The sequence below is a fragment of the Sus scrofa genome, chromosome 4 (genome assembly GCF_054392235.1).
Source record: "Sus scrofa isolate SSC_HxYL_T2T_F1_AM1 chromosome 4, Sscrofa_HxYL_maternal_Yorkshire_Landrace_v2.0, whole genome shotgun sequence".
Taxonomy (NCBI): Eukaryota; Metazoa; Chordata; class Mammalia; order Artiodactyla; family Suidae; genus Sus; species Sus scrofa.
The window spans coordinates 72,264,250-72,279,639 of record NC_139386.1 but is presented as its reverse complement, the minus strand read 5'-3'; the positions used below and the strand labels follow the sequence as shown (position 1 = coordinate 72,279,639).

Below are 15,390 nucleotides of genomic sequence, written 5' to 3'. Positions count from 1 at the left end.
GAATAGCATTGAGAACTATGTCTAGATACTCATGTCGCAACAGAAGAAAGGGTGGGGGAAAAAACTGTAACTGCAATGTATACATCTAAGGATGACCTGACCCCCTTGCTGTACAGTGGGAAAATAATAAAAAAATAAATAAATAAATAAAATAAAATAAAATAAAATAGAGGACATTTCTAGCACCTTCAAAATAAATAGCCAAGAGAGGTTTTGGGTTTTTTTTTTTTTTTTTCCCTTTTTTGGATGCCCTGTGGTGTATGGAGTTCCCGGGCTAGGGTTCAGATCCGAGCTGTGTTTGCGACTTAAGCTGTGGCTGTGAGAGCACCAGATCCTTAACCCAGTATTCTTGGCCAGGGATCGAACCTGCATCCCAGAGCACCCAAGACACTGCTGATCCTGTTGTGCCACAGCAGAAACTCCAAGAGGCTTTTTCCCCCCCCCCACTGTACAGCAAAGGGATCAAGTTATCCTTACATGTGTACATTACATTTTTTTCCCCACCCTTTTTTCTGTTGCAACATGAGTATCTAGACATAGTTCTCAATGCTACTCAGCAGGATCTCCTTGTAAATCTATTCTAAATTGTGTCTGATAAGCCCAAGCTCACGATCCCTCCCACTCCCTCCCTCTCCCCCTGGGCATCCACAAGTCTATTCTCCAAGTCTGTGATTTTCTTTTCTGAGGAGATGTTCATTTGTGCTGGATATTAGATTCCAGTTATAAGTGATATCATATGGTATTTGTCTTTGTCTTTCTGACTCATTTCACTCAGTCTCTAGTTCCATCCATGTTGCTGCAAATGGCATTATGTCATTCTTTTTTATGGCTGAGTAGTATTCCATTGTGTATATATACCACATCTTCCTAATCCAATCATGTGTTGATGGACATTTGGGTTGTATCCATGTCCTGGCTATTGTGAATAGTGCTGCAATGAACATGTGGGTGCATGCGTCTCTTTTAAGTAGAGTTTTGTCCAGATATATGCCCAAGAGTGGGATTGCGGGGTCATATGGAAGTTCTGTGTATAGATTTCTAAGGTATCTCCAAACTGTTCTCCATAGTGGCTGTACCAGTTTGCATTCCCACCAAGAGTGCAGGAGGGTTCCCTTTTCTCCACAACCTCTCCAACACTTGTTATTTGTGGACTTATTAATGATGGCCATTCTGACTGGTGTGAGGTGGTATCTTATGGTTGTTGTTTGTTTTTTAACCTAGTGTTTAACTGACATTTTCTTTTTAATGAAACTGACATTTCATATTTTCTGAATCTCATCTGTTAATGGAACTTTGTTATTTGTCACACCCTTCATTTGAACATCAAACTGTTTATAAAATAGTACAGATTTAAGTGAGCAAGAAGAAAATGCCAGTCAGCAAGTGTCTCTTGAAGGGCTACTGTGTTCTAGTCTTATTCCATGTGGAAAATGCACTTCAAAGAGCTTTACTTCAATAGAGAAAAGGTTGCTTTTAAAATAACTATTAGTAAAATTGAATTTAAAAATCATTTTAGGAGTTCCCGTCGTGGCGCAGTGGTTAATGAATCCGACTAGGAACCATGAGGTTGCGGGTTCGGTCCCTGCCCTTGCTCAGTGGGTTAACGATCCGGCGTTGCCGTGAGCTGTGGTGTAGGTTGCAGACGCGGCTCGGATCCCGAGTTGCTGTGGCTCTGGCGTAGGCCGGTGGCTACAGCTCCGAATCCACCCCTAGCCTGGGAACCTCCATATGCCGCGGGAGCGGCCCAAGAAATAGCAACAACAACAACAACAACAACAGACGAAAGACAAAAAAAAATAAAAATAAAAAATAAAAAAAATAAAAATAAAAATCATTTTAAAACTTGAATAAAATGTTATTTCTGGAGTTCCTGTCGTGGCTCAGTGGTTAACGAATCTGACTAGGAACCATGAGGTTGTGGGTTTGATCCCTGGCCTTGCTTATTGGGTTAAGGATCTGGCGTTGCCATGAGCTGTGGTGTAGGTTGCAGACGTGGCTCGGATCCCACATTGCTGTGGCTCTGGCGTAGGCTGGCGTCTACAGCTCCGATTTGACCCCTAGCCTGGAAACCTCCATGTGCCGCGGGAGCGGCCCTAGAAATGGCAAAAAGACAAAAAAAAAAAAGTTATTTCTCTGACCCTTGGATAGAACAGGGCTTGCTGAGCATATTGGCAGCGAATGATGTATGACAAAGTAAAACAATGACAAATTTGACTCATAAGAACTTTTGACCTCCAAAAATTACAAGCGAAATTAAAACCCAAAAATATAAAAAGTTTCCCATGATAAAGGAGGTAGGTAAATATACTTAATAAAAGTGCTTATTCAGATAATAAACGCTTAAGACACCAAAAAAAAAAAAAAAAAGGGACAAAGCACATTAACAATTTACAGAAGACACAGGGAACTATGTCTAGTCACTTGTGATGGAACATGATGGAGGATAATGTGAGAAAAAAAATGTATGTATGTGTACAACTGGGTCACTTTACTGTACAGCAGAAATTGACAGAACACGTTAAATCACCTATAGTAGAAAAAAACAAAGCCTTACAAAAAACAGTCTACAGAAGAGACGATGCAAATGGCTGATTAATTACTAGAGAAAATGAACATTTCCTTGTCTATTTAACAAATGCAAATAGAAGCAAAAATACCTTATTTTAGCTTTATTGCAGTATAACACATATAGGAGCTTAAATCATGACTCTACAGCTTAATGAACTGTGAAAAAATGAATATATTTATCACCCTTGCCAGCCCAAGGAGTAGAACATCACCAGCACTCCTCACACAGCTCAATCTCTGTTCCTTCCCGAAGGTAATTACTCTCCTGATTTTTACCAGCAGAGATTAACATGCCCTGTTCCTGAACTTTATGTAAATGGAATCATACATTACATATTTCTGTATGTGGCTTATTTTCAGCAATGTAAGAGTTACCTAGGTTGTTGCTTATAGCTATAGTTTGTTCATTTCTGGTTCTGCCGATGGACATTGGAGTTATTTCTATTTTCTGTCTGTAATGAGTAATGTTGACATTCACATATCTTTCCTTGCACATGTGCAAGCATTTCTGATGTATACCCAGAAGAAGAGAACTTCGGGTTGTAGTGTATGTATATGTATGTATATATGTAACCTTAGTGGATAATGCTAGATAGCTTTCCAAAGTGACTGTACCAGTTTACACTCCTACCGTTGGCATTTACATTCTCACCAAGTGAGAATACATTGCTCACTTCACCAACACTTAGTATACTTAGTCTTTTCAACTTTAGAGTATCAAATTCCAATTCAAAGTAGAAATTCTAGTTCTAATTTCTGTTTTTGTTGTTGTTGTTGTTGTTTGTCTGTTTGTCTTTTTTAGGGCTGCTCCCATGGCACAGGAGGTTCCCAGGCTAGGGGTCTAATCAGAGCTGTAGCTGCCGGCCTACACCACAACCACAGCAACGAGGGATCTAAGCCATGTCTGCAACCTACACCACAGCTCACAGCAACACTGGATCCTTAACCCACTGAGCAAGGCCAGGGATTGAACCCGCAACCTCATGGTTCCTAGTCGGATTCGTTAACCACTGAGCCACAACAGGAGCTCCTGTAGTTCTAATTTCAAAACTAGAATTTTCAGTTCCAGTGAGTGTATCTTACTGTTGCTTTAATTTGCATTTCACTAATTACTAATATAATTGAGTTCCCTCTCTTTAAAATTTTTCACATATTGAACTATGAGGGTGCTAATATAAACCAATTGTTTAATTGGGGGTGAAGAGAGTCTTCAGGATGTTCATGTCTTGTTAGGAGAGAGAGTAGAAATTGGCATAACCTCCCTGGAAATTAGCTAAGCAAACTACTTAGAGCCTAAAAATGGTTTATAATTCAAACCAAATATTTTTTTAAAATCTGTAGTGAAAATCATAAGTGCAGTTCTAGTGTACACAATGTTTGTCTACTGCAACATTATTTATACTAGTGAAAATTGTACAGTCAAAAGTTGGAAGCCATATATATACATATATATACATACTCTAAAGTGAAAGAATCATTGAGTAACTTTTAGTGTATCCATATTAATACAATATCATACACCTTTCAAAACTGATAACAAAATATTTTTAACAACATGGTGAAGTCCTTTTGATGTAATTTGTAGGTTTTAAGAACAGTAAAATAAAATACTTGAAATAAAGCGTTCATTTAACTATGCAGAGAAAAAGACCCAAATATAATTGACCAAAAGTAAATAGTAGTTGCCTCTGTGTGTTAAGAATGAAGACTCTCACCCCCCCTTAAAACTTTTTTTTAAATAAAACTCACATAATGTAAATTTTTAGTCTACAGTTTTATCTTTTTAAAGTCTACAGTTCAGTGGTTTTTAGTATAGTTGCAATGCTGTACAATCATCATTATCTTATTCTATCACCCCAAGTCTAAACTAACAGTAACATCACTCCAGAAAGTAACGATTTTCTAATCTCTCCTTTCACCCAACCCTTGGCAACCATTAATCTACTTTATATTTTTATGGATTTACCTATTAGGGGTATTTCATATAAATGGAATCATATATATGACCTTTTAAAAATCTTCCTTTGTTCATTTAGCATAATGTTTTTTAAGTTCATTCATATTGTAACGTGTAGCAGTATTTTGTTCCTTTTCATGGTTGAATAATATTCCATTACATGAATACGCCACATTTTGTTTATCTGTTTATCATTTGAATTGACATTTGGGTTGTTTTCACTTTTTGGCTATTATGAATAATGCTGCTGTGAATATATGTTTGTGAGTTTTTGTGTGAATATGTATTTTTATTTCTTTTGGGTATATACTTAGGAGTGGAATTGCTGGGTCATACAGTAGCTGTGTTCAGCTTTTCAAGGAATTGCCTGCTTTCCACAGTGATTGTACCCTTTCATGTTTCCACCAGCCTCTCCCCTTTAAAAATTATTTTTCATCTTTCTCAATTTTTTAAAATGAGTGTATATTATTTGTATTTAATTATTATGAACAGTTTGGAAGTCTTGCCATTTATGACAACATGGATGGCCATGGAGGGCACTGTGCTAAGTGAACTAAGTTAGAGAAAGATGAATACCATGTGAATTCACTTAAGTGTGAAATCTTTCAGAAACCCAAATTTGTAGTCATTGATACGGAGAACACATTGGTGGTTGCCAGAGGTAGGGGGTAGGTGAAATGGATGAAGGTTGTCAAAAGGTACGAACTTTCAGTTATAAAATAAATGTCATGGGATGTAACTGTATAGCATGGTGACTATAGTTAATAATGTGTGTCACATGTTTACAACTAGCTGAGAGAGTAGATTAAAAGTTCTTATCACACAATCAAAAAAATGGGTAAAAAATGTGTATGTGTGGTGGTCATTACACAATATATACAAGTATTGAAGCATTATGTTATACATCTGGAACTAATGTTATATGTCAATTATATCTCAACTTTTTAAACTTTTTTTAAATTGAAGTATAGTTAATTTGCAGTATTGTGTTAGTTTTAGGTGTACAGTGAAGTGATTCAGTTTTATACACACACACACACACACACACACACACACACACACACATATTCTTTTTCAGATTCTTTTCCATTATAGATTTTTATAAGATACTGAATACAGTTCCCTCTGCTGTGCAGTTGGTCCTTGTTTATATATACTAGTGTGTATCTGTTAATCCCAAACACTATGGAGGTTCCTTAAAAAAAACTAAACTTAGAGTTATCATGTGATCCTGCAATCCCACTCCTGGGCATATATCCTGAGAAAGCCCTAATTCCAAAAGATGCATGCACCCCAATGTTCATAACAGCATTATTTACCATAACCAAGTCATGGAAGCAACCTAAATGTCCATCAACAGGAATGGATAAGGAAGTTGTACCTATATACAATGGAATGTTACTCAGCCATAAAAAAGAATGAATGCCATCTGCAGTGATAGGGGCCTAGAGATTATCATATTTAAGTGAAGTCACGCAGGGGAAGACAAATATCATTTATATGTGGAGTCTAAAAAAAATGATACAAATAAGCATATTTACAAAACAGAAATAGAATCAGACATTGAAAACAAACTTATCATTACCAAAAGGGAAAACAGCAGGGGACGGGGTAGCAGTGGGAGGGAGAGAGAAATTAAGAGTTTTGGATTAACACATCAACTTTTTAAAAAGACCCCCCCCCCCGCAAAAAAAAAGAACAATTTGGGAAGAGGTGCCTTAGATGTGGAGATTTAATCATTCCTCAGGATTGTCATTGGTTCATGCAAAGCCCATCTTTTATTTTAGACCATTTTTTTTCTTATTTCTTCTTTCCCCACTGTTGATGCCCAATTCAATGTGTTTGTTATATGTCTTTGGCTACTAGTTTATCAACTGTTGCTTTGTGTGAGTGTTTAACATATCTGCATAAACTTTGCTGTGCTGTGTTTCCTCATTTCTGACTGCTGACTGTTGACTGGTACTCTCTGCAGGCAGTTACCGTAGCTTGCTTACTCATTTCCCTAGTGGTTGCTGGCTGTTTTGCTTCTGATTCACAACTTTAGAGAATATTGCAATCAGTATCCTAGTTACATGTCTTTCACTGAACCTGTACATAGTATTTTCTGTGGTTTATTCTTAGAATTGGAATTTCTGGCCCCAGGGAAAATGGATACTCAGCTTAACCAAATATTGCCACATTGCTTTTCAGAAAAGTTGGTTCATTTTACATTCTCACCAGCAATACGTGAGGGTGTTCCTTTCCTTATATCCCTACCAACTTTTGGTGTTATGTGTTCTTCTAAATTTTCCTGACTAGTGGACGTAAAGTGATTGCTCATTGTTTTAATTTGTATTTTTCTGATTATTAATGAAGTTTGGTATCTTCATAAATTTCCTTATATACCATTTGAGTTTTCTCTTTTATGAACTGTTTATGCCTTTGCCCATTTGCTTATTAGATTCCCTATTTTTTAAAATTAATTTGCTTATTCCTTTCTTAATAATGATTATTAATGGATTTTGTTTGGCTTTCTTACTACAAATTCTACTATAGTTACTTTTATTTTCATGTTTACAGGGAGAAAAGCTGTAGAAATGCAAAGTCATAATAAAGTTAATTTTTGTTTTTAGTCCAGATGTCAGAGCATTCCTTCAAATGGACAGTCCAAAACATCAGTCAGATCCATCTGAAGATGAGGATGAAAGAAGTACTCAGAAGGTAGTAAGAGGAATTGTATTTTTTAGCAGAAAAAAATACCATTCCCCAAAGATGAAATTATTGGCCACTTTAGGACATTTACTTAAAACACAGTAATTTCATCCATTGTAGATTTTCTACTCTTTCAAATTCTTTAAAACAAATGTGTACACTTCTTACTGATTACTGTTTCTTATAAAATTTATAAAATGAGTACTTTTTCATAGTAAAAAGTAATATAGATATTTTGAAAAATAGTAATTTAGAAGTCTTACCCATATTACCATCAACCATAACCAGTAATTTTTGACATTTTAATGATTCCCTTTCTAATCTCTTAATATATGGAAATTTTAAAAATTATCTAATTATGTAGATTATAAAGTTTGTGTTTTGCTTTCTTCACTTTACCTCCTTAGTTTTTAATCATCGTCTATCTTCATCATCATCACCGTACTTGAAACTATCGTTTTGAATTTTGGCCAGCAGGAAATCCCTTTTCAGCCAGAAAACATTCCTCTTCTTTTGAGTTGTCAGGTTTTGATATGTAGAGCAGTCAGTACACATGTGCTGGTTGGCATCAACGAGCTTCTGTTGTTGTAGTTATATGCACATAATCACGTTCTTAATAAAGAACAGAATATTATATTCTTTTTTAATTAATTGTGATAAATATAATAAGCTTGTGCCTGCTTATGAAGATATTTTCAACATATACTTTAGAAAGTTATGTTTAGAAACATAAATTATAGTAATTAACTCAAAGGATTATTATGTAGCAATTAAAAGTATAATTACAAATGTTATATAAATATGATAATGCCTTTATAATTCAAAATTGATTAATACTATTGTTAACTATATACATAAAAATCAGAGGTGTTGTACATTTTTTTTCATAATGTCTTTTAATTTTGTTACATTTATGTTTTTGTGATTTAAAAGATAATGTCAGGCCTTGAAACATTACTGTCCCACAGCTAAAAATCTTCATTTGAAAAATAGATGTGACTGCTAGAAAGTAGTTATTTTCTTTCTCTGACACTCTAAAAGGATTCTTACTTAAGTGAACAGATTTAACTCTCACATCTATGACATAGTTGCTCCTAGGACAATGTAAAAGAATATTTTAATTTTGTATCTGTGCTATTGGTCAAAAGAGAAACCACAAGCTGGGAAAACATGTAACAAATAAAGCAGAAGAAGGAATAATGTGTATGTTAAAAAAAAAAAAAAAAAAAGCTCCTACAAATGGATTTTTGAAAACAATGGTATTTAAGACTGAGGAGGTGAAAGGAAAAGAGAGATGAAGAGATGTTCTTAGTTAACAAATGTGTGGGGAAATGTTCAACCTTGTTGCCATTAGCAAATGAAACTTTTAAATGAGAGATTTTTTTTCTCTACCAAATTAACAAAAATGTAAATAAAATACACCAGGACTAATAAGGGTAAGGTAAGATGAGCATCCTTGGGTATTACTGGTGTTACAGTTTTATGCAACTCTTTTGGAAAGCAAATTTGCCAGTATGTATCAAACATGAAAATCATGTTACTCAGGAGTCAATGCAAATGAAATAATCCTCCACACAGGAAAAAATGAAGATGTTCATTTTAGTATGATTTATACTGAGAAGTTAGGATCCTTTTAAATATTCATTGAAAATAGTAGTTGTCTCTATATATTGTACATTTTAAAAGTATTCCTAAAGATGCTAATATTTTAGGTCTTGACATACTATTAAATCAGGGTATAAAATTTTTTTTATTTTTGTTTTTGTCTTTTTGCCTTTTCTAGGGCCGCTTCACACGGCATAGGGAGGTTCCCAGGCTAGGGGTCTAATCGGAGCTGTAGCCGCTGGCCTACGCCAGAGCCACAGCAACTTGGGATCCGAGCCGCATCTGCGACCTACCCAACAGCTCACGGCAATGCCGGATCCTTAACCCACTGAGCGAGGGCAGGGATCAAACCAGAAACCTCATGGTTCCTAGTCGGATCCGTTAACCACTGCACCACGAAGGGAAATCTGGGGTATAAAATTTTTATGCAGATTTATACAATGTGATCACAGTTTTTAGAAGTTATGGAAAGACCATGAAAGTGCTATAAATATTTGTAAAATCATCTGTCAGTAAGCTCATGGATTTTTAAAAACATCTTCCTACTACTTTTCAGATTTTTCCAATTAAGAGTATATATTTTTAATTGAAAAAGATGAAACCATTCAGAAATATTTTTAAGAGTAAAATTTATGTAACCATGATTTTCCATGTTTTTTTATTAATCATGTTGAGAGTATGTAAGTTTAGATCATGTAAAGAATGTCTTGACTTGCTATAGGGGAATGCTCTTTGAAGAAAAAAGACAGATTAAGAAATTCTTAGACTTAAGAATTCAAGAATATTGTTTAAGATTCTAGAAGCCAGCCTAGAAATTTCTGGCTCCTGTTCTGCCACTAAATTTTGTTTCTTGTTTCATCCATAAAATCTGGAACTTGGACCAGCAACTCTTGCGGTTTTAAATTATTGATAAAAAAAAAAAAAAAACTCTTTAAAAAAGAGAAAGGCATACTTCATCTAACAGTTGTAACTTTTATTTTTTAATTAAAATATCTGTGAAATGTATCCCTTTTATTTTTTATTTTATTAAAAACTTATTCATTAAAAGAATAAGTTCATTGAAATTACAACTTGTTATCAGATTGTGTGGAATACTATGGTACTTAAACATAATCATGATATATGTAAGTCAAATCATTATGCCGTATATCTGAAACTTATACAGTGCAGTATGTCGGTTGTATCTCAGAAAAACTGAGATGGGGGAAGCTTACTTCGTATTAAAGTTATGCCACAACAGGACAAACCTCATCTAATGAACTAGAATGTTTATACATTTGTTTTTGTCTTGAGCTAGACTATTACACTTCCTTATATTTCTGTCTTGGGATTGAAAATTTATTATATGAAGAGTTTTCATATAAAGATATTAGTAAGAAGTACATTTGTTTGTCACTGAAAAGCTGATGCCAACGTTATTTCATAAGAAATGTATTGTACTTAAGATCGTTGGCCTTTTATTTAAAAAAAAAAACAACTTGTATTCTGAAGATGGTAGGTTTCACATGAATTTAAGTGGGAATATGTATGTCTCTTATAAGAAACTGCTTAGAGAAGTTCCCATTGTTGGTGCAGCAGAAACGAGTCTGACTAGTATCCATGAGGATGCAGGTTGGATCCCTGGCCTTGCTTAGTGGGTAGGGGATCTGGCATTGCTGTGAACTGTGGTGCAGGTCACAGATGCAGCTTGGATCCTGCATTGTTGTGGCTGTGCTGTAGGCTGGCAGCTGTAGCTCCGTCTACCCCCAGCCTGGGAACTTCCATATGCTCTGGGTGCAGCCATAAAAAGCAAAAAAAAAAATGCTTAGATAAAAAAATGTAGATTCTGATTAAAGAGAAGTTTTTAAAAGCTTGTTTCATATCTATAGCTCATATGAAATGTAATTATATAGAGCTTTAGTAAAAGTTTGCATATTTGAGACATCTCTAATTCTCTGAATGTATAAAGAATTTCCAAGTGAGTTTATGTGAAACAGTTAACTCACATTTGGCTTTTGTGAAAAATACTCACTATAAAAGGATCATTAGATTAATCTTTGAGGATTTTGAGTTAAATTTCTAGCTAATTATTAGTGTGCTAGAATTTTTAATTAGTTTATGGTACACTAGGTGAGTAAAGATTAGCTTTTAAGTTAATAACAGATTAAATTTACTTGAAGTGTTGTTAAGAAAAAAGCCTATCTAAAATTACAATACTACCGCAATGGTGGAATTACAAATAAGCTTAGAAATAAATCTACCTCCCCTCAAATTAAAACTTCAGTCCAGCATTTGCAGTCTTTATCATCATATGATCATTTTCTATCATTAATGGTAGCTTATTAAAAAGTATTCGAGGCATTCCCATTGAGCTCAGCAGGTTAAGAACCTGACTAGTAGCCATGAGGATGCAGGTTCAATACCTGGCCTCTCTCAGTGGGTTAAGGATCCAGCGTTGCCACAAGCTGCAGCATAGGTTGCAAATGTGGCTCCGATCTGGTGTGGCTGTGGCTGTGGGGGTAGGCCATCAGCTGCAGCTCTGATCCAACCCCTAGCCTGAGAACTTCCATACGCCAAGGGTGAGGCCCTAAAAAGAAAAAAAAGTATTTGAAAATTAAAATAAAATAAAAGCTATTTTAAACCAATTTTTTAATGTAAAAATGATCCCTCTTAAATCGTGTTTTTATTGCCTACCTCTTCCAAGGAACTTCCCGGTGTACTTCATTCATTTGCCAACTTTAAGCTTGACTTCTGCCTTACCTTTTCCCTTACAACTGCTCTTGAAATTTATCTTCAACATGCTTATTTATATTTATTGTGTATTTTTCCAAAAGCCTATGCATTTATTAAAAATCAGGGCTTCAGGGTTTTTTTACATGGCAAATAAGAAATTGTCTGTGGCCCAGTTATGTATATTTTATTTCAGAAATATCCATTGATTGATAACCATTGAAGCTCCAGTAAGAATGTTAAATTCTTTTTTTTTTTTTTTTTTTACCTCCCAACAGCTACACTCTACCTCACAGAACATCAACCTGGGACCATCTGGAAATCCTCAGTAGGTTTAATTTGTTTCAAGCTAACTGGATTTGAGGAGGATACTTTTTGTGGATGTGCAGATGTGCATAATCGTACCAGTTTAGCTGGAAGCCTGTGAGATAGAACTGTAGTTAACAGCGAATATAGTACTGTCATGTGCTTGCCTAATATACTGCTCTAGCTCCTCTTTGTCTTAGTAGAGCTCTGAGGAGATTTTAATCCACAGGTTGTTGGTTGGGTTCTGCTATTTTGCCAGTGTTGCTTTCCTGATGTGTGTGTGTGCCTGTGCACCCTCACGCAGAAGATCAAGAGACCATCTTTCCCAGGGGACTGTAAGTCCTGGGAGGTACTTGGGAATTACTCTCGCAGTAGCATCCCTGCAGGCCTAATTGGTATTCTCCTGGTGCTCGGTGTCATTGGTACAACCCTAGTTATTTGTCAGCTTGTTCAGGATGCGTCTTGATGGACATTAGCATTTGAAAGGCTATTGAACTTTCTTTATCCAGTTTCTCCCATAGTCCCATCATTACTTGAACACAGGGGAAACATTCTAAGGAACGCCAGGAGTGGCAAGTGTAGCCTTCATCTCAAGTGTCAGCTCCACCAATTCATTGGAATACAAAGAAGGAGGCCAGGGCTGCTGCTTGGCTCAGTTTGAGGAGAGCCCTGACAGAGAGTGATGTCTGCTCTGGGTTGGAGGAGAAGTGTAGTGTGACTCCTTCCTTGTAATTGCCCTTCCAGACTTACTGGATTAATTCTAAAGTAGTCTATCTTTAATCTCAGATACCATGCTTCCCTTGCCTTTTTGGTCCACTTAGAGAATGAGTCTAGACAGATAGGAGAAATGCTACTGGAGACTCCTTAAAGAAGGAATAGTAAAATAGGAAAACCAGGAATGTGGTGTCGCAAAAGCAGGTAAAGAAAGGCAGTAAAAAAACCCTGTCGATGTTGCTGGTAGGGCAGGTAAGATGAAGATTGAGAATTGACCACTGGATTTGATAAGTCATTGGTGACCTTTGTAGGAAGTTTCCATGGTGGGGTGGGTACAGGTGTGACAGGAAAGGGTTCAAGAGGGAACTAGAGAAGAGGTTAGCAGGTGTAGAGAGTGAGTTTAGACAATGTACTTGAAGTGCTTTGCTGCAAAGGAAAGCAAAGAAATAGGATGGTAACTGGAAGAAGGAGTTTAGTTTTGAACATCTTTTCTATTATCATTGCAGTGAGTTTGTCAGGCAGCACAAAATGGAAAATTGCCTTCAGAGTTCTCCTGTGGGGCAGTGGGTTAAGAATCCGGTGCTGTCACTGCAGTGTCTCAGGTTGATGCTGTGACATGGGTTTGATCTCTGGCCTGGGAACTTTTTTAAAATGATTTTTATTTTTTCTGTTACAGTTGATTTACAGTGCTCTGTCAATTTCTACTGTACAGCAAAGTGACCCAGTCACACATATATATATTCTTTTTCTCACATTATCTTCCATCATCTTCCATCACAAGTGACTAGATATAGTTCCCTGTGCTATACAGCAGGATCTCATTGCTTATCCATGGCCTGGGAACTGTTGCATGCCACAGATTCAGCCAAAAAAAAAAAAAAAAGAGAGAGAGAGAGAGAGAGAAAATTGGTTTCATTTAGGGTTCATCACCAACAGTTAACAGTGGGCCTTGGATATGGCCTCGGTTGGTATGTTTAGTATGTTTGAAGGATTTGCATGTTTTTTACATTATTACATCTGTTCAAAAAATTATTTCAGTATTTCAGCATATTGATAAAGAACTGAATAACTAGTCTAAAGAGCAGGTTCTTGAAGAAGAAAAACATCTAAACTTAGTTAACTGTTTATTTCCCTAATCTTGAACTATTATTATTTAACCCAGACCTAGTGTTACTCTCATGTTTGAATTGACTATTTCTTTTAATAATGAATTGAAGCACATTTAAAATCTGAATGAAGTCATTTCATTTTCTCTAGTACAACTTAGGAATTCATACGGTATTAAAGAAGACAGCTCTTCCAGCTGCTTATAATCAACTTTTTGCATTCATGTGCCTTTGCCGGGATACAGTCAATGCTGTTTTTTTTGTTTTGTTTTGTTTTTTGTCTTTTTGCTATTTCTTTGGGCCGCTCCCGTGGCATATGGAGGTTCCAAGGCTAGGAGTCCAATCAGAGCTGTAGCCACTGGCCTACGCCAGAGCCACAGCAACGTGGAATCCTAGCCGCGTCTGCAACCTACACCACAGCTCACGGCAACGCCGGATCGTTAACCCACTGAGCAAGGGCAGGGACCGAACCCGCAACCTCATGGTTCCTAGTCGGATTCGTTAACCACTGTGCCACGGTGGGAACTCCTCAATGCTGTTTTTAACCCAAGATTAATGTAAATAAAAGGACAGTCTTAGTATTCCTTTGCCTTCTCTTCTCCTGGCTTTTCTACATTACCATTGATGAGAATAAGCAGAGTTCTTTTGTCTTTAACATATGTATGGAAAACAGTGTGATGACTTTTCTCCTTCAGGAAATTTTCTTAGTGACTTTACTAGGTATTCTGGCTAGTAACTTCCTTTTCAGAATAATTGCCAGACTAGATAGTCTTTGGAATGTAGCACTAATTTATATAGGTGTTCAGTTTCCTTATTAACAACATTGGTGAGGTTTATGGTTAATAAAAGTGGCTTGTTACACTGAGTTAAAAAATGATAGATCAGATGTGGAGATATCCTTTTCTCCCAAAGAGACGATTATTGAAGTCCTTCTTCAGCTTAACAAGGCTTAAATAAAATTGCAAAATGTCTTGGCTTATCAGAAAGTAGATTATTATTACTATTCATAATTTTATATTAAAGATGAAATACCACCCTTGTGAAAGCTGGAGTTATGCTAAAGTGTACCCAGCATTTACTTATTGAAGAATGAGGTGCTAAAAAATGTTGAAAAACTGACATCTTTCCAGTTTTTAGGAGGCTAATTCTTATCATTATTCATTTATTTCAGTGCCAAACCAACAGACTTTGATTTCTTAAAAGTTATTGGAAAAGGCAGCTTTGGCAAGGTATGAGTGTTTTTATTTTCTCATTCAGTAAATAAGTACTTAAGGATTGCTTTATATACATGAGACCCCAGGGCTTGTTGGTTGCAGGTTATGGAGTTAAGATGCTTCCTCTACCTTCAAAGTACTGATAAAATAATTAGGGATATAAGGCATCCACTCAGATTCTAACCTAACATTTATTTATTCAAGAAGTATTTGTTGAGCACCTGTGTGCCAAGCAATGATCTGGGCCTTGGTTGGATGGTATTGAACAAAAATGACCTAGTTCTCATCTCTGTGATATTTACAACTTAGTTGGGGAAATCATCAATTGAAAACATGCTGTCAGGTAAGCAGTTATACATCCTGGTGGAGCTGTGAAGGAAATGATGACTAGAGTGAGGAGACAGAGGACAAGAGGCAGTGGGGGCAGAAAAAATCTCCTGTGCTTAGATGGATTGGTCAAGGATGGCTTCTTTGAAGAGTTGCTGTTTAAGTTGAGGCCAGAAAGACAACAGTGAGCAGC

At 36.2% G+C, this 15,390-nt stretch overlaps 1 protein-coding gene across 2 annotated transcripts in view; it reads left to right on the top strand.

The window, feature by feature from the left end:
* The window catches only part of SGK3 (serum/glucocorticoid regulated kinase family member 3), a 75,336-nt gene that overhangs the window by 36,487 nt on the left and 23,459 nt on the right, over positions 1-15,390 (top strand). For both annotated transcript variants that reach the window (XM_085022273.1, XM_021089284.2), the window contains exons 5-7: positions 7,138-7,225; positions 11,809-11,858; positions 14,828-14,885. In XM_085022273.1, coding sequence (XP_084878399.1) covers positions 7,138-7,225; positions 11,809-11,858; positions 14,828-14,885 — 196 coding nt within the window. The remainder of the gene's footprint in view (positions 1-7,137; positions 7,226-11,808; positions 11,859-14,827; positions 14,886-15,390) is intronic.